The sequence below is a fragment of the Manis javanica genome, chromosome 3 (assembly GCF_040802235.1).
Source record: "Manis javanica isolate MJ-LG chromosome 3, MJ_LKY, whole genome shotgun sequence".
In the NCBI taxonomy this organism is placed as follows: Eukaryota; Metazoa; Chordata; class Mammalia; order Pholidota; family Manidae; genus Manis; species Manis javanica.
This window is the reverse complement of record NC_133158.1, coordinates 149,163,121-149,187,610: the sequence shown is the minus strand read 5'-3', so window position 1 is coordinate 149,187,610 and position 24,490 is coordinate 149,163,121. Positions and strand designations below refer to the sequence as shown.

Sequence of the window (24,490 nt, the reverse complement as noted above, 5' to 3'; positions counted from 1 at the left end):
CGGTTCTTAGGGGTCCTCGTGACACAGCCTTCTAGTGTGGTAGAACTAAGGAGCCACATTTTGTTAGTGATGCTCGTGTTCCATACCCCTTTGGTTTTCTCATCTGCACCTTCCTTTCTCTACCTACACTTCACTGTTTCTAATGTTTTTGAGTGGAAATGCTGTCTCATGGTTTGTTAGTCACAAGGAACCATAAAAAGTTTTTCTTTCCTTCCAAGTCCCCCAGTGACTTAGTTCTCATCTTCAGAGGTTCTTACTTCCTAAAAAAAAAAACCCACCATTTTCCTGCCTATTCTACACAAACACCCCTTTCCCCAGGTCAGCGCAAGCTCACACACTTTCCCAGCCTTGTCCCTTCAGGGCCTCTGATCCTGTTCTGCCCCTGGGATATAATTCATTCCCTTTGAAACCTTCTCTGCTGTTCCACTTCTCTCACCTTTCATTATCCATGATGCACAAACCCAGGGCAGCATACTGCCTCTGAAATTTGCTCATATCCTCCTCCGAGCCCAGCAAGGTGAAGACTCAGCCAAATGTGTGTTGCTTCATGAGGGCTCTGTTCTTTTCTGCAGGCTGGTATGAGGGGGAGCGACTGCGAGATGGAGAAAGGGGCTGGTTTCCTATGGAGTGTGCCAAGGAGATAACGTGCCAAGCTACCATTGATAAGAATGTGGAGAGGATGGGACGTTTGCTAGGACTGGAGACCAACGTGTAGCCTCTCCAAGGGCCATTCATTTCTGTGAGACTTGCACTATATCGTGGTGAGCTGGTTGGTTCTGGGCTGGTTTTGTTGATTTTATACAGCATGCTATATGAAAAGAATGAAAGCACGCACTTGCCTTTAAGCTTGCCAAGCAGTTATGCTCTCAGGAGAACAGCTACTGGATACGGTTAGTCTGCCAAAGCTCAGTTTGTGCACAGCAATCCACCTGCAAACCTCTAGGTACACAAAGAAGCCAAGCAGGCCACATCAGGGATCACACAGCCTCAACTCTCCATGTGTTGCCATATTCTGGCATAAAAGTGTATATAAGATGTTGAACCCTGGTTTTCTCTGTCCTCACTCAACCAAGAATGTTATCTTTCCTTCAGTTTCTCCTAAGGTTCTCCCAGTATTAGCAAGATCTTATGTGCTTAAGGAATGCCCCGTTTTGTAAATACTTCTCCTGCCTCTTGTACTTTAGATCTGACTGTAATGCTATGTTGATTTCAAAAGGAACTGGTAGAGTTTAAAAAGGTGAGCTGTTTTTATAAACCTCTTCCCAGGAAAGGGAAATTGACACTTGAATTTTTGCCCTCTTTCCTCATTAGTAGAAAAGTAAGGAGCCTTTCTTAGATTTTTTTTAAAAATCCATCTCATTCAATATTGGTCTCAGATTATAGCCTGACAACATCTAAGTAACTCTAATAACATAGAAGTCAGATAATTCACATGTGTGAAAAAATACTGAATATAGGTCCTACTTTTTAAAAAATATTCCCTTAAACTGATAAACTTATATGAAGCTGCTTTGCCTTCAATGCAAGGTTTTTGACTGTTCCTACTGCCATTTCCAAACAGGAAATGGCTGACATACAATCTCAAGGAAGGTGCAATTAGGTCTTATAAGATATTAAGATGGGCCAACATGGTACCTAATTGAAACAATATTTTGGCCTTAATGGGAACCCATTTTATTTGCACTAAAGGCCTTCATTGCTGGATTTGGAGACTCTCTTTACTGCAGGTGTCTGCAGAACTTTATTTCTTCCACTTGTGCAAGGAGAAAGAAAAATCATTGTAGTATGTTTTGTCAAGAGAGAATCCCAGGGTCTGGAAGATGGAGAGGGGAGAAGTGGTTTTGCCAGCCAGCTATGTTCCCTTTCTACTCCATTCTTTTCCACAAAGGGGTAAAACCTGGCCAAGCATACATGACACAAGGACTCAGATCTAAGTGTGACATGTCTCAGCTACTGCCTGCCAACCAGTTACATAAATCGTGAGTAAAGTGAGCAAAGCAAAAAGCCTAGTATGAGAACTAAGTGTGCTTGGCTCCCACACCCTGAGTCCTGCCACTCATCAGGGAGACAGGGTGGGGCACCTAGGGCCTTCTTGTCCCTGGATTGCTCTCCTTTACCTATGAATACATTTCTGTGTATAAAAGACATGCCAGGTCTCAAATTCCTTGAGGGCTGGGCCAGTCTGTCAATGAAGTAATAGCAGTGGACCACAGCAAAAGAAGCGTTAGAGTAAAACAAGAAGTCTGTCTCCTCTTTAATGTCACAGACTTTTTAGAGGATAGGCTAACAAGTTGTAATCTAATCTAATGTGATGTTTGCATTTAGGAAGGAAGGTAAATTTGTTGCTTTTAAAGGGATCATTATGTATTATTTTTGCTAATACCCAGTTGAAGCTGAAAAGCAATTATACAAATCCTGTGAATTAATTTATAAGTAGAGATGTTAAACAATTTTGGAATATGTTCATCTTATAACTCAAAGCCTTGTTTAGCAAACCAGTTAATACTGTTGTTAAAGTGTTGTTATATGGCGGGTATTTAACATTCACAATGTAATTCAACCATGCACCGTCCTTTTTACATGACACAGTATTGTTTTCAAACCTTTAGTTTCTATGGTTTCCCTGCATTGTACAATGACATCATGAATGACCTGTAGAGAACAAGAATATTCATTTTTGTCTTGATGAATTGAGACAGCTTGTACACTTTTAGTGAAATATGTGAATTTATAAAGATTTTGTATATATTTGTTCCTTTGTGTTGGTGTGATTTACTACTGGATGTATTCATTTAAGTATGTAATTTGCTGCAATTCTGGCCACATTACTTTCTACTGAAAAGATATCTACCGCTTATTAACATTGCAGGGGATTGATTACTTTTTGGGTGCATGTTGGCATCAGCAGTCCTAGAACTCATGGGAGCATTTTTAAGAGTTGGACCATGCTAGTTTCCACAAAACTGTATAACTGAATAGCTTCTTTAATAGTTCATAGTTCTCTAACTGCTGTTGACACCAAAGCATATCCTATTCATTTTGGCCACTCAGTATTTGAACCTTTGTGCTTGTGAAATTTTACCACCTTGTGAATACTGGAGGAAGACAAAGACAGATTCCTATATTGGTTTTCTTTTACTGCATAACAAATTACAACCAACTTACTGGCTTAAAGTAAATGCATTTATTGTATCACAGTTCTGTGATTAGAAGTCCAGGATGGTGTGGCTGAGTTCTCTGCTTTGTCTTACAAGGCTGAAATTAAAGTGTTGGCTGACTGCTTTCTCAACCAGAGCTTGGTATCTTCTTCCAAGCTCATACCTGTTATTGGCAAAATTCAGGTCATTGTGGTTGAAGAACTGAGGTCTCTGCCTGCTTGCTGGCTACTGTGGAGTGGGGAGGACACAGCTTCTAGTGGCTGTTCTTATTCCTTGCCCTGTGGCTCCTCCCATCTTCAGTGGCATGTTGAATCCTTCTCACACTTGGAATATGACTTCATGCTATGCTTCTGGCTGGTGAAAATTCTTCTACTAGAACTCACATAATTATACTAGGCCACAGGATAATCTCCCTTATGATTAATTCGAAATCACTTGACTTGGAGCTTCTGCAAAATGCCTTTGCTGTGCAACGTAATCACAGATGTGACACTAGTAGGGGCAGGGATCATGGGGCTGTCTATCCTAGAATTCTGCCTACAAGTTAAGTCTTAACATGCTAGGTACTTTTATTTCCCAGCATCCCTTTTAGTTAAAATACAGCCATGTCATAGGAAAAACCTATCAGATACATGTCTTAGGATACACCAATTAAAGGCACTTTTGGATTTTCACTCAAGCTAGTGATAGAAAAAGAAAGGGAAGGGAGTATATTCACTGGAAGCAGCAGAATACATATTCGCGTCTTTGCCCCATCTTCCCTCCCAAATTACTGCCGCATTTGCCTGAGGCTTTGGTGATGCAGTAGAGCTACATGGTGGACTTGCAGTGCTAATAATGCCAGTCAGAGTGTAGTGCCTACACCATCACCCTTCTGAACTGAATCCCCAGAGGCCTTATTCTGGAGTGAGAATATGAACTTTCTCTTTGGGCTTCTAGTATAGAAGGTCCTGACAAAAGCAAAGAAAACCTCATTGTAGTTCTCAATTATTTCCAAAAACAAGTTCTCAAATAAAAGGTTCAGCAAACAAGCAAACACTGAGACACAGCATCAATGATTCAGAAAAATATGCTCACAGACAGTATAATATAGTTATAATGACTATGTTTATAAAGCCAAACTCTAGAATGAAATACAGAGCTATAAGTGACACAAGAAATGACAGAGAAGAAAAAAAAAAACAACAACTAGAAATTATGGAATAACTAACACTAGATTAGATAAGATACTGGTGATTTGGAAAACAGAATATAAGAAACCACCATAAAAAAGCATGGGGAAGAGATAGGGAGAATGTAAATTAATTTAGTATAAGTCCCAGAGGAGAGGGGAGAGGCAGGGAGCACTGGTCAGGGGACTGCACCTTTCTAACCTTGCTCTGACCATAGGACGCAAGAGGAGGAGGATGGGGATGTGGCCTTGGGTGAGGGAGCTCTGTGAATCAGAAGAGGACAATTCCTGGAGAGGGCTGACAGGTGAAGGCTGTCATCTGGTAGCACTTGAAGCAGCTAAGAGTAAGTCCCTCAGTCCCGAGGGAGGATATGGGCAGAACATCACGATATTCACTACATGTAGCTATGTCAGTATTAGGTAAAATAATCCTTTAGACATTAAGTAGGAAAAGAACCTACTTAATGATGAAAGGTTTATTTAAAGAAGATAAAACAATTCTGAACACATACTTTCCCAATATACACAAAGCAAAAATGACTGAAATATAATAGGTCCATACCATAGCGTAAGACTTTAACATACCTCTCATTTGATAGGAAAAGTACTTAAGGTATAGATACAAATGATCGATGAAAATGTGGATTTGAACAATAACCTAATAGACATATATAAAACACTGCCACAATTTCAGTATATATATTCTTCTCAAGTGCACATAGAATATTTACATTTGACTATTGGGTCACAGAGCAAGTTTCAGTGATTACAACATAATTAGGTTAGAAATCAGTAACAAAAATAAAGAAATATCCATTTATTTGCAAACTTAGACATAAACACAAAATACAGAGCTATAAAACACCTAGAAGATAACATAGGAGAAAACTATGTGATGTTGGGTCTAGAGAAGACTTTTTAAATATAACAGCAAAAGTATGATCCATAAAAGGAAGAAACTGATAAATCAAACTTTATTAAAAAAAAAATCTCTGCTCTGTGAAAGGCAGGATGATGAAAAGATAATTTACAGAACAGGAAGAATCTTGCAAAGCACTCTGATAAAGGGTTAGCATCCAAAGTACAGAGAGAGAACTCTTAAAACAACCATTAGAAACAAACAACCCAATTAAAAAATAGGTGAAGATCTGGAAAAGTCATCGAAGATATAAAATGGCAAATCAACATATGAAAAGATGCTCAACATCATACCTCACCAAGGAGTTGCAAATTAAAACGAGATACCAATACCTGTTATAATTGCTAAAATCCAAAATCGTGACACCACCAAATACTGGTGAGCATGTGGTGTAACAGGAACTCTCATTCATTGCTGATAGGAATGCAAAAGCCACTGAGATGGCAGTTTGGCAGTTTCTTACAGAACTAAACATTCTTACCCTGTGACACAGCAATAGCACTCACTCATTGGTACCTACCCAAATGAGTTTAAAAAGATGCCCACAGAAAAATCTGCACACAAATGTTTACAGCAGCTTTATTCATAACTGAATATTTGGAAGCAACCAAGATGTCCATCAATAGGTGAATGGATAAAACAAATTATGAAACATCTGTACAATGGAATAATCAGCAATAAAAGAAATGAGCTATCAAGCTCATTGAAAAGATATGAAGGAATGAACCTTAAATGTATATTACTAAGCAAAAGGAACCAATCTGAAAATACTATACACCTTATGAATCCAACTATATCACATTCTGGAAAAGACAAAACTATGTAGACACGAAATATATATGTGGTTTCAAAGTGTTTGGGGAAGGGAAGGAGGAACAAGTGGAATACAGAAGGGTGATTTTAGGGCAGTGAAAGTATTCTACTTGATGTTATGGTGGATACATGTCATTATACATTTGTCAAAATGTAAAACACTAAGAATGAGCCCTAATGTAAACTAAGGGCTTTAGTTAATAATAATGTATCAATATTGGCTCATGCATTGTAACAAATATATTACGTTCATTCAAGATGTTAATAATAGGGGAAGTGGGAGGAGGTGAAGTGGATATATAGGAGCTCTAAACTTTCTGTTTTCCTGTAAATCTGAAACTTAAAATGGTGTTATTAATTTTTAAAAATTGCACAAGCAAGTTGTTCAAACAAAGGAAATGGGAGCAGAAGTAAAGTCAGAACATCAGGAATTAAGGAACAACATAATGGGTAAACAATTGGATAACTATAGACTATCCTTGTGTTTTAAAAAATTGTTAGATAGCTGAAAGCAAATTATAATTTGCTATGGTTTTCAATATATGTAAAGGAAATGTTTAGAAAATAAATTATAAAGTAGAAGAGAGGGTAAAGATACCTAAATGATGGCAAGTTTCTTACATTTCACTTGAAGTGGTAAAACGCAGACACTAGTTGACTGTGCTGTTACGTATATGTCCTGTAATCCACAGTAACCAAAAAACCCCAAAACTATATAAAGAAACACACTGAAAAACACAACAGACAAGGTAAAGTGGAATAGTAAAAAATTTACACATAATCCTGAGGAAGTCAGGAAAAGGGAAGCAGAATAAAAAAAACAAAGGGGAAGAAAAGAAAACAAAAAGGCTCACAAACACATGGAAGCTTAATAACATGCTCCTAAATAATCAATGGATCAATGACCAAATTAAAAGACATCAAGCAATATATAGAGACAAATGAAAACAACAGCACAATGCCCCAACTTCTGTAGGATGAAGCGAAAGCAGTTCTAAGAAGTATATAGCAATCCAGACCTATTTAAAGAAAGAAGAACAATCCCAAATGAACAGTAGAAATTCAGTTATTGAAACTGGAAAAGGAACAAATGAGGTCTAAAGTCAGTAGTAGGAGGAACATAATAAAGATCAGAGAAGAAATAAATAAAATTGAGAAGATTAAAACAATAGAAAAAATTAATGAAACCATGAGCTGGTTCTTTGAGAAAATAAACAATATAGATAAACCTCTAGCCAGACTTATAAAGAAAAAAAGAGAATCTACACAAATAAACAACCATAAATGAGAAAGGAAAAATCACTATGGATACCACAGAAATACAAAGAATTATTAGAGAATACTATGAAAAATTATATGCTAACAAACTGGATAACTTGGAAGAAATGGACTTCCTAGAAAAATACAACCTTCCAAGACTGACCCAGAAAGAAACAGAAAATCTGAACAGACAATTACCAACAATGAAACCAGTAATCAAAAAACTACCCAAGAACAAAATCTCTGGAACCGGATGGCTTCACTGCTGAATTTTATCAGACATTTAAAGAAGATTTAAAACCCACCCTCCTTAAAGTTTTCCAAAAAATAGAAGAGGGAATACTTCCAAACTCATTCTATGAAGCCAGCATCACTCTAATACCAAAACCAGGCAGACATCACAAAAAAAGAAAATTACAGACCAATATCCCTGATGAACATAGATGACAAAAATACTCAACAAAATATCAGCAAACCGAATTTAAAAATATATCAAGAGGATCATATATCATGATCAAGTGGGATTCATTCCAGGGATGCAAGGATGGTACATTTGACTATCCATCAACATCATCCACTATGTCAATAAAAAAAAGGACAAAAATCACATGATCATCTCCATAGATGCTGAAAAAGCATTTGGCAAAATTCAACACCCATTCATGATAAAAACTCTCAACAAAATGGGTATAGAGGGCAAGTACCTCAACAGAATAAAGGCCATATGACAAACCTACAGCCAACATCATACTTAACAGCAAGAAGCTGAAAGCATTTCCTTTGAGATCGGGAACAAGACAAGAATGCCCACTCTCTGCACTTTTACTCAGTATAATTCTGGAGGTCCTACCCATGGCAATCAGACAACACAAAGAAGTAAAAGGCATACAGATTGACAAAGAAAAAGTTAAACTATCACTGTTTGCAGATGACATGATATTGTACATAAAAAAACCCTAAAGAATCCACTCCAAAACTACTACAACTAATATCTGAATTCAGCAAAGTTGCAGAATACAAAATTAATACACAGAAATTTGTTACATTCCTATACACTGATGAGCTAACAGAAAGAGAAATCAATAAAAAATTCCATTCACAATTACATCAAAAAGTAAAAAATATGTAGGAATAGACCTAACCAAGGAAGTCAAAGACATATACCCTGAAAACTACAAGACACTCTTGATAGAAATTAAAGAGGACACCAATAAATGGAAATTCATCCCATGCTCTTAGGAAGAATTAATAATGTCAAAATGACCATCTTTCCTAAAGCAATATACAGATTGAATGCAATCCCTATCAAAATACCAATAATATTCTTCAATGAACGGGAAGAAATAGTTCTGAAATTCATAAGGAACCCGAATAGTCAAGGCAATCCTGAGAAGGAAGAGTAAAGCTGAGGGGATTACACTCTCTGCCTTCAAGCTCTACTACAAAACCACAGTAATCAAGACAATTTGGTACTGGCACAAGAACAGACCCATAGACCAATGGAACAGACTAGAAAGTACAGATATGAACCCAAGCATATATGGTCAATTGATATACAACAAAGGAGCCATGGACATACAATGAGGAAAACACAGCCTCTTCAACAACTGCTGTTGGCAAAACTGGACAGCTACACATAAGAGAATGAAACTGGATTACTAACTCCATACACAAAAGTAAACTCAAAATGGATCAAAGACCTTAATCCTCTTAGTACATAAGTTATATGGTACTGTTAAGATATGACAGTTTTACCATGTTCTATGGGGCAGGCATAGGTCTAGGCCTGGTTCTCCCAGCTAATGCCTTATCCTCACCCTTGGGGAGATTTAGTAATGTGGTTACCCTAGATACATACAGTAATTGTCTTTTGTTTAATCCACATCATTGGTTCTCAAGTTTTGATAATATGAAGTGCAAGATAAAAATTCAAGTTGATGGTAGTTTGTTGGGTAAAAGGCTCCACCCCTCTCTCATCAGTGGTCTGCTCTGATGCACAGGTCAGAATGCTACAAAACCCTGTCTCACTTACATTATAATGGCCCTGCTGGTATACTTAAGCACCGGCCAGGCCAGTGAATGAGTGAGGAGAGAGCCTCTCCAGTCACTTGTTGATTCTTGGCTATCACTTGAACCTGTGGCAGCAGAGTTCCAGGGAGGAAGGCACCTGATTTTGGTCACTCTCTGAGGTGCTGAGCCATGAAGTGCAAACAAAAAAGGAAACACCTTGAAACCACATGTGCTCCCAAAGTGGCCAGGGTGTCAGGAGGTTTGTGTCAGTGATATTCTCTGAGCACTGGGGAGCTAGAAACCATCTTCTAAAGAAAAAAGGAGCAAGGATTCCTACTTACTGGAGAGAAAGGGCAGGAAGGTGGGAAGGAGAAGGTGTGGGTGCGACGCTCATTCTCAGGGACCAGATCACCTGAGGGCCAAGAGGAGGTGCTCGAAACCAGGTCCTTGTCTCTGTGGCTCAGGACCTGTGTTCCCCACATCGTGCTGCTCTGGGTTCCTGTACAACAGATAGAGTGATTGACTGGTATAATATTTCCTATATAATGTATTTCCCTTTATTTCCTCTTTTACAATGTTACAAATTTTCCAATAATACTTTTTCCAGTTAATGAAGAAAGTGTGGCTCAAAGAGGTAAATGAAAAATTAGGAAAAAAGTTTGACTACCTAAAATTGGAGGTGCAAGGATGAGAATGTAAAGTCATACAGAAAGTGAACTGATTTCTTAGATAATCTCAGACATTGAGACCTTTCTTTCATTGTCTCAAGGTATAGACATGTAAATGTGAGGCTCCTTTATGAAATGTAAGAAAAAACCAGCAGGATACACACACATGTAGACAATATCATTTAACCATGATGGTTGAATTGAGAAAGTGTCTCTTTCAGGAAAAATGGGAAACTGAAATAGTTGTGGTGACTGTGAGGTTTTAAAAAGTAAACAAGTCCTATGAGGAAGAGCAGGTGCTCAGTAGTGGGAGGGGACAGGTCAGGACCAAAACCAAGGGTCCCAGTGGTGGCTCATGAAGAGAATGTGACATTTCCAACAATGTTTGGGATTTCAGCACACTCCAGTGGGGCCTTGGAGAGAGGCTTGGAAAGTGAGTCTGTCTTCAACTCAGCTTCAATACAAACAGTGCATGTTCAGAGATATTCTTTACTGTAAACTATAAGACACGTAAAACACATTCACACCAATTCACACCTACACACATATATAACATACATAAGTCAAGGGAAGACACAGAGTAGTTTCTAAGATAATGGCTTGCTTAATACATACCAGGTCCAATTATATGCTTCTCAAAACTCTTTATATCACTAACAGAGTAGAATCATTAGTTGGAGTAGAAGAGGCCTTAGTAACTAATACACGAAGGAATATATTTCTTATGTAACAATTAGTGTATGTGAAGGAATAGGGCAAGTCTCCCTGCTGATAGAAACTTTTTTATCATTAACACTCCGCTTTCAAATAGACCCCAGGTTATCCATATCCCAGAAAAGGAAAGAACAAGGCAGCACACAGAGTAGGACTTCATGCTTATGCCTGGTTGCCACTCATTTCCCACTGCAGAAAACTTAATCATATGGTCAGAACTACCTTAGCTCTGGAGGAAGTGTGCTCCCGGCCCAGGGCCCAGTCCCCCTTTGAAACCAGTGAAATGAAGATAACTCCAGGAAAAGGGCAGGTTGGGAGAAAGGCTTTTCCTCTTTGCAGTCACTGGCGGCTCAAGCTCCCCAGCCTGGCACACACACTACTTTCCCACCTCTTCTGGAGACAGTCTTACTCACTATGGTATGGGCCGAGAGCAAGAAGGGGCTGAGGAAAAGCCAGGCAGGGAAATGGGGCAACACGACGGCCCAGGCTCAGAACTGAGTCCCTTCCCTCAGCAGTGCCCATAAGTGACCCCTTGTCCAAGAACTGCCCAGGGTGTCCACTTCCAATCCATGGGCAGAAATGTATCATGTGGGTGTGTAAGCCTCCTATGAAAGAGCTTTTTAAAAGATCTGAATGGGAGGTTAAGAGTCTTGGAGAAATACACAAATACATTCCCAGAAGAGGAGTCTGGGGCAAGTCTGTAAAGTCTTCCTTTGAACATCTCCAGCACCATGGCTACTGCCCAGGAATTCTCTGCAAAAATGTTGTATCTGTACATCTCTCTATATTTATATAGATATCTCTATCTTTCTATATATCTACATCAATATAGATACTAATCTAGATAGATAGGCAGGCAGGTAGACATGCAGAATTCTTTTAAATCTTGTACCCCCATGTTCTCTAATTATATAATTTCTCATGAGGAAAAAGGAGCTAATTTTAGTCACTAGTTTTTGATATTCTGTATACATCTTTAGAAATATCACATACAAGATACCCAATATCACTGACATCTACTACACACAATTATCATATCGTTGTTTCCTTATATTTTGGAGTAAGTGAAGTTTCAAATGCTTAATTTCATGGGGGGGGGGGGTTCAATGCCTGACATGATTGTCCACTCAACATGTCTTTTTTGAATGGATACAGATCCCAGAAAATGCCACATCTGTTTTTTTGTATTCATTCCTCAGAATTCGAGAAGACCCCAGAGGATTCTCCTAAGCCTGAGGCACGTGTGGTGGTCCCAGGCTGCAGTGAGCCACCAGGAAAGCTTTATGCTGCTGCTGAGGATGGTAAGGGAGATCAGATCACAAAGTCTGGGCAGGATGAACAGCTGAGCTGCTCAGCCCAATCCCTACTTATTTTATTTTCCCTTCAAAAACAGGAAAGGGCTTCAGGGCAGAGGAACTAAGACTGAAGCCTCTGCAGAGGGACAAATTGGAGGTATGCTTTCGAGGATAGGACAGTTCCCCTTATGAACACTAGGACAGCTGTGAGTGCAAATAGTGGGCTGTGCTGATAACAGTGTGGGAATTCAATTACAACCTCTTCCCTCAGAGCAGCACAAACTCACACACACATACACACCCTATATTCCTTCATACAGATACAGCCCCATTATTCCTTCCTTTCACTTTTTCTCTCATATACACATGCCTTCATTCCAGATGTGTCCTTCCCATTCTCTACAAGTGTTACACAGATACACACTTCCACCTTCCCTCCTTAGGCAATCATTCTCAGACTCAGCTGTCTACATACTAACCCATAAATAATGTACACCCTTTCACACAGGTAGCATGTTTTACCTCCCTTGTTAGAGCTAGCTATGAATCTGTTCCATTTACAAAGACACACTTTGTGGAAATCCAGTCACTCATGATCTATAGTGGCATGACCAATATTACCATACATTTAAACTTTTCAAAGGAAAACCATATTATGTTACCCAAGTAAATGGAGGCTATCTGGAATCACTGATTACATAGCAGACTCTTACTGTTTTATTAATGGATGGATAAATACACAAACACCAAGCACAGACCACATCTATCATTTTAAATTAATTTTTCCACAAAAGCAGCCCTACAGCATGGACACAGGACAGTGGCCCTAACCCAAGGCCAGAAAACAACGGAAGCTGCTGCTGCTTCAGAGTGCGTCCCTTGTGAGGACAAGCTTGCTGGCACTCATAAAAAGGGACTATTGAATGGGATGCAAAGGACCGTGGGGATCCAAGCAGAGCCCAGAGGTGAGCTGAGTGACTCTGCTCATCAGTCAGCACAAGGCTGCCCAGTACAGAAACTCAAAATGCTTCTCCATCTTCATTAATACAATCCACAGTGGAAGTATTGAATTCCAAGGGAAAATACTTAGGATGGGAGCGAGCCAAAGAAGATAAGTGGAGGGCAGTGAGTTATTTGAGGAAATGGTGGAAGAGAAACATGGAGGAACATGTCAGTATGAGCTGGCCAAGGACAGATTATATTACCAGGAAGGTGTGACAGCACCAATAGCCTAAAACAGGCCCAACGTGGTGGGATCCTCAGGTCCTGACCTGAGTATAGGCCTACCTGGACCCAGACCCCAGCACAGCAGTATCTTTTCATAGCCGATGTTCTCAAGTTCAACCCTATACAGACCCATCTGCATCCATGATCCTCATCATTCACTTCCTTGTCATCTTCCACATGCATCTAAGTTCTCTACTCTGTTTTTGTCCCGACCATACAAAAATGCTGCATTAGTTGTCCCTGTGTTTTAATGTTATGTGAACACGAGTGCACAATACATGCATAGCCTCTACTTCTTTTCACTCTCTGTACTTGTGTTTGTAATAATCCATGTTATATGTGACTGTAGTTCCTTCATTCTTGGCACATAAATAGTGTCTTTATTGATTACACTTTAATGAGTATTTGGGTTACTTTCTATCTGGGGTTACTCTAAAAGGTGATATTCTGAACATTCTATTCTTCAGGGGCTTCCTCTTTCCCTGAAGGCTCTGGGGGCCTTACATGTGTACATAAGTTACATGGTACTGCTAAGATAGGACACTTAACCATGTTCTATAGGGCAGGCATGGGTCTAAGCCTGTTTCTCTCAGGTAATGCCTTATCCTCACCCTTGGGGAGATTTAGTAATGTGGTTACCCTAGATATATACAGTAATTGTCTTTTGTTTAATCCATATCATTGGTTCTCAAGTTTTGATATGAAGTGCAAGATAAAAATTCAAGTTGATGGTAGAGTTTGTGTTGGGTAAAAGCCCCCCCACCCGCATCAGCGATCTGCTCTGATGCACAGGTCAAAATGCTACAAAACCCTGTCTCACTTACATCATAATGGCCCTAATGGTGTACTTAAGCACCGGCCAGGCCAATGAGTGAGTGAGTGAGTGAGTGAGTAAGTGAGTGAGGAGAGAGCCTCTCCAGTAGCTTGTTGATTCTTGGCTATCACTTGAACCTGTGGCAGCAGAGTTCCAGGGAGGCACCTCATTTCAGTAACTCTATCAACTGCTGAGCTATGGAGCGCAAACAAAAAAGGAAACACCTTGAAACCACACGTGCCCCCAAAGCAGCCAGGATGTCAGGAGGTTTGTGTCAGGGATATTCTCTGAGCACTGGGGAGCTAGATACTGTCTTCTAAAGCAAAAAGGAGCGAGGATTCCTACTTACTGGAGAGAAAGGGCAGGAAGGTGGGAGGGAGGAGAAGGTGTGGGTGCACCGCTCATTCTCAAGGACCAGATCATCTAAGGGCTGAGAGGAGGTGCCCAAGACCAGGTCCTTGTCTCTGTGGCTCAGGTCCTGTGTTCCCCACATCGTGTCACTCTGGGTTACTGTATCGCAGATGTAGTGATTGATTAGTATAATATTTCTTAAATAATGTATTTCCCTTTATTTCCTTTTTTACAATGTTACAAATGTTCCAATACATTTTGCAGTTAATGAAGAAAGTGTAGCTCAAAGACGTAATTGAAAAATTAGGAAAAAAATTTGACTACATAAAATTGGAGGCGCAGGGATGAGAGTGTAAAGTCATACAGAAAATGAATTGATTTCTTAGATTGCCTCAGACATTGAGACCTTTCTTTCACTGTCTCAGAGCATACACATGTAAATGTGAGGCTCCTTTATGAAATAAAAACACCAGCATGATACACACACACACACACACACACACACACACACACACACACACACACACACAAATACCATTTAAGCATGATAGTTGAATTGAGAAAGTTTGGCTCTTTCAGGAAAAACGGGAAACTGAAATAGTTGTGGTGACTGTGAGGTGACTCTGTGTCTTCCCTTGGCTTTTATAGCATAAATAAGACAAGAGAAGACACAGAGCAGTTTCTAATACAATGGCTTGCTTAATATGTACCAGGTCCAATTATTTGCTTCTCAAAACTCATTATATCACTAATAGAGTAGATTCATTAGTTGGAGTAGATTAGACCTTAGTAACTAATACACGAAGGAATGTATCTATTTCTTATGTAACAATTAGTGTATGTGAAGGAATAGGGCAAGTCTCCCTGCTGATAGAAACTTTTTATCATTAACACTCAGCTTTCAAATAGACCCCAGGTTATCAACATCCTAATTAGCTAGAAAAGGGAAGAACACAGCGGGGCACAGAGGAGGACTTCATGCCTATGCCTGGTTGGGGCACATGTCCTTGCCACTCATTTCCCACTGCAGAAAACTTAGTCACATGGTCAGAACTAAGGCAGCTCCTGGAGGAAGAGTGTTTCAGGCCCTGGGCCCAGTCCCCCTCTGGAACCAGTGAAATAAAGATAAGTCTAGGAAAAGGGCAGGTTGGGAGAAAGGCTTTTCTTCTTTGCAGCCACTGGCAGCTCATGCATGCACACAGGGTGTCTGTTTCCAAACCATGGGCAGAAATGTATCATGTGGTTGTGTCTGCCTCCTTTGAAAGAGGTTTTTATAAGATCTGAATAGGGAGGTTAAGAGTCTTGGAGAAATACACAAATACATTCCCAGAAGAGGAGTCTGGGGCAAGTCTGTAAAGTCTTCCTTTGAACATCTCCAGCACCATGGCTACTGCCCAGGAATTCCCTGTGAAAATGCTGTATTTCAACACCTCTTTATATTTATATTGACATCCCTATCTTTCTATATATCAATACAGATACCAATATAGACAGGCAGGCAGGCAGACAGACATGCAGAATTCTTTTAACACTTCTATCCCATGTCATCTTATTATATAATTTCTCATGAGGAAAAAGGAGCTAATTTTAGTCACTAGTTTTTGATATTCTGTATACATCTTTAGAAATATCACATACAAGATACCCAATTATCACTGACATCTACTACACACAATTATCATATCGTTGTTTCCTTATATTTTGGAGCAAGTGAAGTTTCAAATGCTTAATTTCATGGGAGGGGTGTCAATGCCTAACATGTTTACACTCAACAAGTCTTTTTTGAATGGATATAGATCCCAGAAAATGCCACATCTGTTTTTTTGTATTCATTCCTCAGAATTCGAGAAGACCCCAGAGGATTCTCCTGAGCCTCAGGCACATGTGGTGGTCCCAGGCTGCAGTGAGACACCAGGAAAGCTTCATGCTGCTGCTGAGGATGGTAAGGGAGATCAGATCACAAAGGTTGGGCAGGATGAATAGCTGAGATGCTCAGCCCAATCCCTACTTATTTCACTTACCCTTCAAAAACAGGAAAGGGCTTCAGGGCAGAGAAACTAAAACTGAAGCCTCTGAAGAGAGACAAATTGGGGGTGTGCTTTCATGGGTAGGACAGTTCCCCATGTGAACACTGGGACTGAGTGAGGTAGTGAGCTGTGCTGATAATAGTGTGGGAATTCAATTACAACCTCTTCCTTCACATCAGCACAAACTCATACACACACACACACACACACACCCTATGTTCCTTCATAACAGATAAAGCCCCATTATTCCTTCCTTTCAGTTTTTCTCTCATATACAAATACCTTCATTCCAGATGCATCCTTCCCATTCTCTACAAGCATTACAGATACACACTTTCATCTTCCCTCCTCACTCAATCATTCTCAGACTCTACTGTCTACACGCTAACCTGTAAATAATGTAATCCCTTCACACAGATAACTTGTTTTACCGCCCTCATTAGAGCCAGCCTAAGCACTCAAAAACTCATATGCCCTGAAGGGAATGCACTTTCATGTACAGTCTTTCTATTCTACATACCAGTTCACCCACCAAACCTTCAGCCGAAAGCCTTCAGCCTTTCAGGGAGCTGCGCTTCTGAGAAGCTCAAGCACATTTCCTCTAACACGTCCATCTTTAACTGTTTCACAGTAAGAACACGTACCACCCCTGGTTATGTGTGTTGTTGCACCACACACACATGTACACCGTCATTCACCACCCCCTTACCAATGTCAGAAACTCTCACAGGGTATGTCCCAGAACATACACAGACCTCCACACCCTCAATCCCACATAATCACACCACACACATACCTCAGATAAAATGTACGTCTCATGGGATTCTGTGATTTCACATATGTATGTACTTTCAGGCCATGTGCCCACATAGGAATAGTCTCATGACCATCTCAACTCCTATAGACTTCATACACTCATTCTAGTTTTCTAATGTCTGAAATTTCCTTTCCCAGGAATCCCTCAGTTGCCTCCAGATACTGTTAGTACTGGGCCTCATGAGATGACTCAACCCCAGGTCTTGGAGGAATGGGAAGCTTCCTCCCTCTCTACCCAAGACTTCTTTCCACCACACCTGGGAACGGCACGCTTCAATAAGTGTGTCGAGATGAAGAGAGGTGCGGTTATCTCATGGGATAGGGCGGAAGTCGTGGAGCCTGCCTCAAAGAAGACCAGAGTAGAAGAATTTGCTTTGCCTGAAGGGGCCCCAAAAACATCCAGCCCCTTGTGTGCACAGGAATGCCGGCCTGACAGTGAATCCAGCCTGGAGAGCAAAGCCCCGCAGGGGACAGAGCAGGCTGGCAGTGCAGGGGAGCCCCCTGCCCAGGAGGAGGGCTCCAGGGCCGAGACACCTGAGGGGCTCATGGGCCTGGACAGTGGCTTCAGCTCCCAGGTTTTCCATCGTGTCTTTTCTTGTCTGAAGAGGAAGAATGAGGAAGAAGGGGACGAGGAGGAGGAGGAGGCATATGTGAAGGAGGTGGTGGCATATGTATCGGAGGAGGAGCCATATATATCAGAGAAGGAGCCGTATCTGGAGGAGAAGGAGGCATATGTGGAGCAGGAGGCATATGAGGAGGAGGAGGAGCCGTATGTGAAGGAGGAGGAGGCATATGTGGAGGAGGCGGTGGCATATGTATCGGAGGAGGAGGCATATGTGGAGGAGGAGGTGTATGTGGAGGAGAAGGCGTATGAGGAGGAGGAGGAGCCGTATGTATCAGAGGAGGAGCCGTATCTGGAGGAGGACGAGGCATATGAGTAGGAGGAGCTGTATGTGGAGGAGGAAGAGGAGGAGTACGTGGAGGAGGTGGTGGCGTATGTATCAGAGGAGGAGCCATATGTATTGGAGGAGGAGCCGTATGTATCGGAGGAGGAGCCGTATCTGGAGGAGGACGAGGCATATGTGGAAGAGGAGGAGCCGTATGTGGAGAAGGAGGCGGTGTATATGGAGGAGGTGGTGGCGTTTGTATCGGAGGAGGAGCCGCATGTATTGGAGGAGGAGCCATATTTATCGGAGGAGGAGCCGTATGTGGAGGAGGAGGAGGAGGCGTATGCAGAGGAGGCGGTGGCGTATGTATCGGAGGAGCGGTATGTATCAGAGGAGGAGCCGTATCTGGAGGAGGAGGAGGCAAATGTGGAGGAGGAGGAGCCGTATGTGGAGGAAGAGGTATATGTATCGGAGGAGGAGCCATATTTATCAGAGGACGAGCTGTATGTGGAGGAGGAGAAGGAGGCATATGCGGAGGATGCTGTGTGTATGTATCAGAGGAGGAGCCATAGCTGGAGGAAGAGGATGTATGTATCAGAGGAGGAGCAGTATTTATTGGAGGAGGAGCCATATCTGGAGGTGGTGGCATATGTATCGGAGGAGGAGCCGTATGTATCGGAGTAGGAGCCATATCCTGAGGAGGAGGCATATGTGGAGGAGGAGGAGCCATATGTGGAGGAGGAGGAGCCGTATCTGGAGGTGGTGGCATATGTATCGGAGGAGGAGCTGTATGTGGAGAAGGAGGAGTCATATGTATCGGAGAAGGAGCCATATCTGGAGGAGGAGGAGGCATATGTGGAGGAGGAGGAGCCATATGTGGAGGAGGAGCCGTATCTGGAGGTGGTGGCATATGTATCGGAGGAGGAGCTGTATGTGGAGGAGGAGGAGCCATATGTATCGGAGAAGGAGCCATATCTGGAGGAGGAGGAGGCATATGTGGAGGAGAAGGCAGCGTATGTGGAGGAGGAGGAGCTGTATGTGGAGGAGGCGGTGGCGTATGTATCGGAGAAGCCGTATGTATCGGAGGAGGAGCCATATCTGGAGGAGGAGGAGGCATATGTGGAGGAGGAGGAGCCATATGTGGAGGAGGAGGAGAAGGCATATGTGGAGGAGGCGGTGGCGTATGTATCGGAGGAGGAGCCGTATGTATCAGAGGAGGAGACGTATCTGGAGGAGAAGGAGGCATATGTGGAAGAGGAGAAGCTGTATGTGGACGAGGAGGAGGAGGAGGAAGAGCTGTGGGAATTGTCGGAGTTGTCTGAGGAGGAGATGTCGGAGGACTGGGATGTGGAGGAGGATCGTGGAGGAGGGTCAGGGGGAGCAGGAGTTGGATGAGTCGGATGTGGAGGAGGAGGATTACAGGAGGTGGCAATGAGGAAGAGAAGGCCGAGGAGGGGGTAGAGGTAGAAGAGGATCAAGAAGAGACCATTTAGACGCTAGACCAAAAAACACTGGCAGGAAGACATCCTCCTGTGAGTACACAGACTTTTTCAGGCCCTAGAAAAGTGGAAATGGAGGAGATTAAAGATGGTGGTATGAGAGGTGAGACTGAGGCTTCCTCCAAAAACTGCATAAAATATGAAAATATCATTGATGCAACTAATCCTGAGAGAGCAACATGGGAGAGGACGGCGCCAGACTGCACACACCTGGAGAAAGGAGCAGACCTCATGGAACAGGGTAACATACCAGAGCTGTGGCCTGGGAGGATCCAAGCCCTTCCCCCACCACAGCTCACCCATGGGAGGAGAGAAATGAAGCAGGGAGAGAATGGAGGCTTGAGACTGCTGAATACCTAGCTCCGGAGATCTGCTCTGGGAGCACAAACCTACATTTCATGGTGTTTTTGTGATACTCTCGTGATTAGGGGATTGGAAAGCTAAGACAGGCAGAATTCCTCGAGGAACTGAGATTCCAGCTGCTTGTGGAAAGCAGGGATCCATACCCAGCTGCTCTGGGACAAAAGAAAGGCAGGCATTCTGAGAGACGTCCTAACAAGGACGCCCTTAGCAAGAGGGCTGCTAAAGGGGCAAGGACTGCACAGAGTTTACTGCTCAGGAGAAAGGACAGGTAGACAAAATTGTCCAGGCATCAAAAAGAATAAAATACCTAGGAATAAGCCTAACCAAGGAAGTGAAAGACTTATACTCTGAAAACTACAAGACACTCATGAGAGAAATTAAAGAAGACATCAATAAATGGAAACACATCCTGTGCTCATGGATAGGAAGAATTAATATTCTTCCAAAATGACATTCTTCCAAAATGACCATCCTACCTAAAGCAATCTACAGATTTAATACAATTCCTATCAAACTACCAGCAGCGTTCTTCAACGAACTAGAGAAAATCATTCTAAAATTCATATGGAACCACAAAAGACCCCGAATAGCCAAAGCAATCTGGAGAAGGAAGAATAAAGCTGGGGGGATTATGCTCCCCAACTTCAAGCTCTACTACAAAGCCACAGTAATCAAGATAATTTGGTACTGGCACAAGAACAGACCCATAGACCAGTGGAGAAGGCAAACAGTGAATCTGTGGCATCTTACTACACTGATGGACAGTGACTGCATTGAGGTATGGGTGGGGACTTGATAATATGGGTAAAGTAGTAACCACATTGTTTTTTCATATGAAACCTTCATTAGATTGTATATCAATAAAACCTTAATAAAAAATAAAAAATAAAAAAACATAGTGGTATATGAGCCAAGGAAAAAAAATCCATCTGGAAAAAATGAGTAAATAGAAGTTTTTCTCCAAATTTCATTGAAACTGTGAGTTTTCTGTCTCTTGACCATTTCTTTGATATTCCCATGTACATGATAAACACTTCCTTAAAAAATTACAAAGGCTATCTTCTGAAATATTTATTAAGAAGGAACAATTTTTAAAAATGCTCTATTTGCCTCTCTTAGAAAGGAAGACCAACTCTGTAAAAGAAACACCAATGATAAATGAAATCTGACACGCAACAAGAGCAAACACAGTCTTCCTCGTATTCTTTTTATTCTGGTTTCTACATTTAAACTTAATGCAATTTTCAAATAATATTACAAAAAGTGTTGAAGTCACAGCAACCCATCTAGACTACCCTAACCACTACCACAAATTCAAAGAATATATACACTACTTACTTTATGAATTCAAGGAACATACAGACTATGAATCTTAGCTTTCTATGAGGCAACAAAATAAAAACCTTTCCATAAAGGTCTTATAAACCTATGAACTCTATGACTGCGCCTGATTTCTTACTGCTGATGAAATTTAAGGATAAGAAAAAACAACTTCCATATACAGATCAAATTGGATTTTCTTTTTTAATTAATTAAATTAAGGCAACTACTGAGAGTTACAGAAGGAAAGTATTCTAAAGAGTAATGAATCTTCTGTTCTCAAACTCTTCACATACTGCACACAGCCTTATTATGCATAATGCATCCTTCCATGATAAAATAAAATCAGCAACTGTATAGTAGTTCAAACCCTCTGGATAATTTAGGACTATGATTATAAACTATCCAGAAGAAATTATATGGAAAAATCTAGGTAAAGGAATGTAATTTAGTGAGGGCCCCAGCTAAAAGAAAGTGTAAGAGGCAAAAGGGTGAATCGTGATTCCTGTTTCAGTGTTGTCCTCAGAACAAAGGTCTCTGAAGACTTTATTTCTATAGGAATTTCATAGGAAAAAGACAGTATACGAAAAAGCCTAAATAATGTGTAACCCAAATTGACACAAATGATAATCAGAAGACAAGTAAAGGGTATTGTTACTGAATGACTGGATAAGAAGGGGGTTGGAGCTTTGAGAATGATGCATCAAATGGATTCCATGAATTCGGCAGTATTGTGAAAATAAAACAAATGAAAATACCTCACACCAAAGAAAAACCATGTCCTACAACTTCCACTCAGATTAACTGTGGTAATTTTGTCATATAAAACATTTAATTATCTCTTCAAAAGGAAAACATGGTGAGAAGTTTGATAATCTAACTCAATTAAAATATTACTGGGGAATAATCTTGCTTCCTTAGCTATCTCAAAACTTAGTATACCAAAACGTAATAGTCAAATATACATGCAAAATGACCCTACAATTAAGATAACTGTTGGTACCAAATGTTGTGTTTAAGTTCTGCAATAAAACAGTCTCGCAGACATTTAATAGTATGTCACTTGGTAAATGAAAGTTTCCACAAAGTAACAGCAGTGAGAAGACCTAAAAATTATGCTAGTGAAGAGTCTGGCTGAAAGAAACAAAAATACGGATCATTCTGATCCAACACTAATTTTATTGCAAGTTCCTACAGAGCTGAATAAAATGCTGACACCACCACACAAAAATTTATTGAGTTGGCAATAGGCAAAGCATGATGTCAGCCTCCAACATCACCATCCACATTACCAAACAGCATGAATGTTGAATGCTTGAACTTCTTAGACTTTATGGCTAACATTACAGTAGAAATAAAAACCTTAGGAGAGAACCAAGAGATGGAGGCGTGAGTAGAGCAGCGGAAATCTCCTCCCAAACCAAATATATTTTTGAAAATACAACAAATACAACTAATCCTAAAAGAGAGACCAGAAGACACAGGACAACAGCCAGACTACATCCACACCTGTGAGAACCCAGCACCTCGCGAAGGGGGTAAGATACAAGCCACGGCCCGGTGGGATCTGAGTGCCCCTCACCCCAGCTCCCAGCGGGAGGAGAGGAGTCAGAGCGGGTAGGGAGAGGGAGCCCAGGACTGCTGAACACCCAGCCCTAGCCATCCGCACCAGAGCGCAGACACACAGTGTGTGCATGGGGTGCTAGAAACTAGGGAAACAGGACAGTAAGACTTGTGAGCGGGTCCCCGCAGCTGGCACACCCAGGACAAAGAAAAGCTAGTGCTTTTTGAAAGTCTTATAAGGACAGGGACCCCACAGCTGGACAGAAGTGCCCCAGGACACTTAGCCCAGCAGCTGGGAATCACAGGGAACTCTGGGCACCCGAACCCCCACAGCGCAGCACAGAGGCCCCTCACCGCAATAAACAGCCTCCTGCCTGTTCCCCCTCCAACACAGCTCTGCCATATTGGAGAAGCAGCCTGAGACAGGCCATGCCCACAGCAACTGCAGCGCTAAACTCCATAGGGGCTGGGCAGGATCAGAAGCCCCGTCTGCATGCAGTTGCCCAGCACAAGCCACTAGAGGCTGCTGTTCTCCCAGGAGAGGAAGGCCACAAACTGGCAAGAAGGGACTTTCTCTTACCCAACACACACGCCAGCTCCCCACAAATATATCTATCGCCATGAAAAGACAGAAGAAATTGATACAGACCAAGATCACAGAGGCAAACCCTGAGAAGGAGATAGACCTAACCAGTCTTCCTGAAAAAGAATTAAAAATAAAGCTCATAACCATGATGATGGAGCTGCAGAGAAATATGCAAGAGCTAAGGGATGATGTCCGGAAGGAGATTACAGAAATGAAACAATCTCTGGAAGGATTTATAAACAGAATGGATAAGATGTAAGAGGCCATTGATGGAACAGAAACCAGAGAACAGGAACGCATAGAAGCTGATGCAGAGAGAGATAAAAGGATCTCCAGGAATGAAACAATATTAAGAGAACTGTGTGACCAATCCAAAAGGAACAATATCCGCATTATAGGGGTACCAGAAGAAGAAGAGAGAGAGAAAGGGATAGAAAGTGTATTTGAAGAAATAATTGCTGAAAACTTCCCCAAACTGGGGTAGGAGACCATGGAAGTGTACAGAACTCCCAACAGAAAGGACCCAAGGAGGACAACACCAAGACACATAATAATTAAAATGGCAAAGATCAAGGACAAGGAAAGAGTTTTAAAGGCAGCTAGAGAGAGGAAAAAGGTCACCTACAAAGGAAAACCCATCAGGCCATCATCAGACTTCTCAACAGAAACAACACAGGCCAGAAGAGAATGGCATGATATATTTAATGCAATGAAACAGAAGGGCCTTGAACCAAGAATACTGTATCCAGCACGACTATCATTTAAATATAAAGGAGGGATTAAACAATTCCCAGACAAGCAAAAGTTGAGGGAATTTGCCTCCCACAAACCACCTCTACAGGGTATTTTAGAGGGACTGCTCTAGATGGGAGCACTCCTAAGACTAAATAGATGTCACCAGAGAAAATAAAATCACAGCAAAAAAAGCAGACCAACCAAATACTAACAAAAGGCAAAAAATAAAATCAACTACCCACAAAAGCAGTTAAAAGAAGCATAAAAGAGCACAGAATTAAACAACCAACATAT

General features: G+C 41.4%; 3 protein-coding genes across 30 annotated transcripts in view; 2 read left to right on the top strand and 1 right to left on the bottom strand.

Annotated features, from left to right (window-relative positions):
• ARHGEF26 (Rho guanine nucleotide exchange factor 26) overlaps window positions 1-2,753 on the top strand; it is a 126,634-nt gene extending 123,881 nt beyond the window's left edge. Inside the window, exon 15 of the mRNA XM_017668217.3 lies at window positions 573-2,753. Coding sequence (XP_017523706.2) covers window positions 573-715 — 143 coding nt within the window. The 3' untranslated portion in view covers window positions 716-2,753. The remainder of the gene's footprint in view (window positions 1-572) is intronic.
• Window positions 1-24,490, bottom strand: part of LOC140848477 (uncharacterized) — a 103,322-nt gene that overhangs the window by 66,822 nt on the left and 12,010 nt on the right. For 4 of the 28 annotated variants that reach the window (XR_012129433.1, XR_012129416.1, XR_012129432.1 and 1 more), the window contains exons 4-5: window positions 9,673-9,830; window positions 840-939 (exon numbers count right to left, since the gene is read on the bottom strand). The exons of 17 other annotated variants lie outside the window; for them this stretch is intronic. The gene's annotated coding sequence lies outside the window, so the exon portion shown is untranslated. Of the gene's footprint in view, window positions 1-839; window positions 940-2,603; window positions 2,653-9,672; window positions 9,831-24,490 lie in introns of all 28 variants that reach the window. 7 more of the 28 variants (XR_012129431.1, XM_073232193.1, XR_012129434.1 and 4 more) reach the window with 5 other exon arrangements.
• On the top strand, window positions 726-18,184 carry LOC140848478 (uncharacterized). Its single transcript, XM_073232199.1, has 4 exons — window positions 726-761; window positions 11,913-12,014; window positions 16,241-16,342; window positions 17,382-18,184. The coding sequence occupies exon 4, from the start codon at window positions 17,429-17,431 to the stop codon at window positions 18,182-18,184; it is 756 nt and encodes a 251-aa protein (XP_073088300.1). The 5' UTR covers window positions 726-761; window positions 11,913-12,014; window positions 16,241-16,342; window positions 17,382-17,428.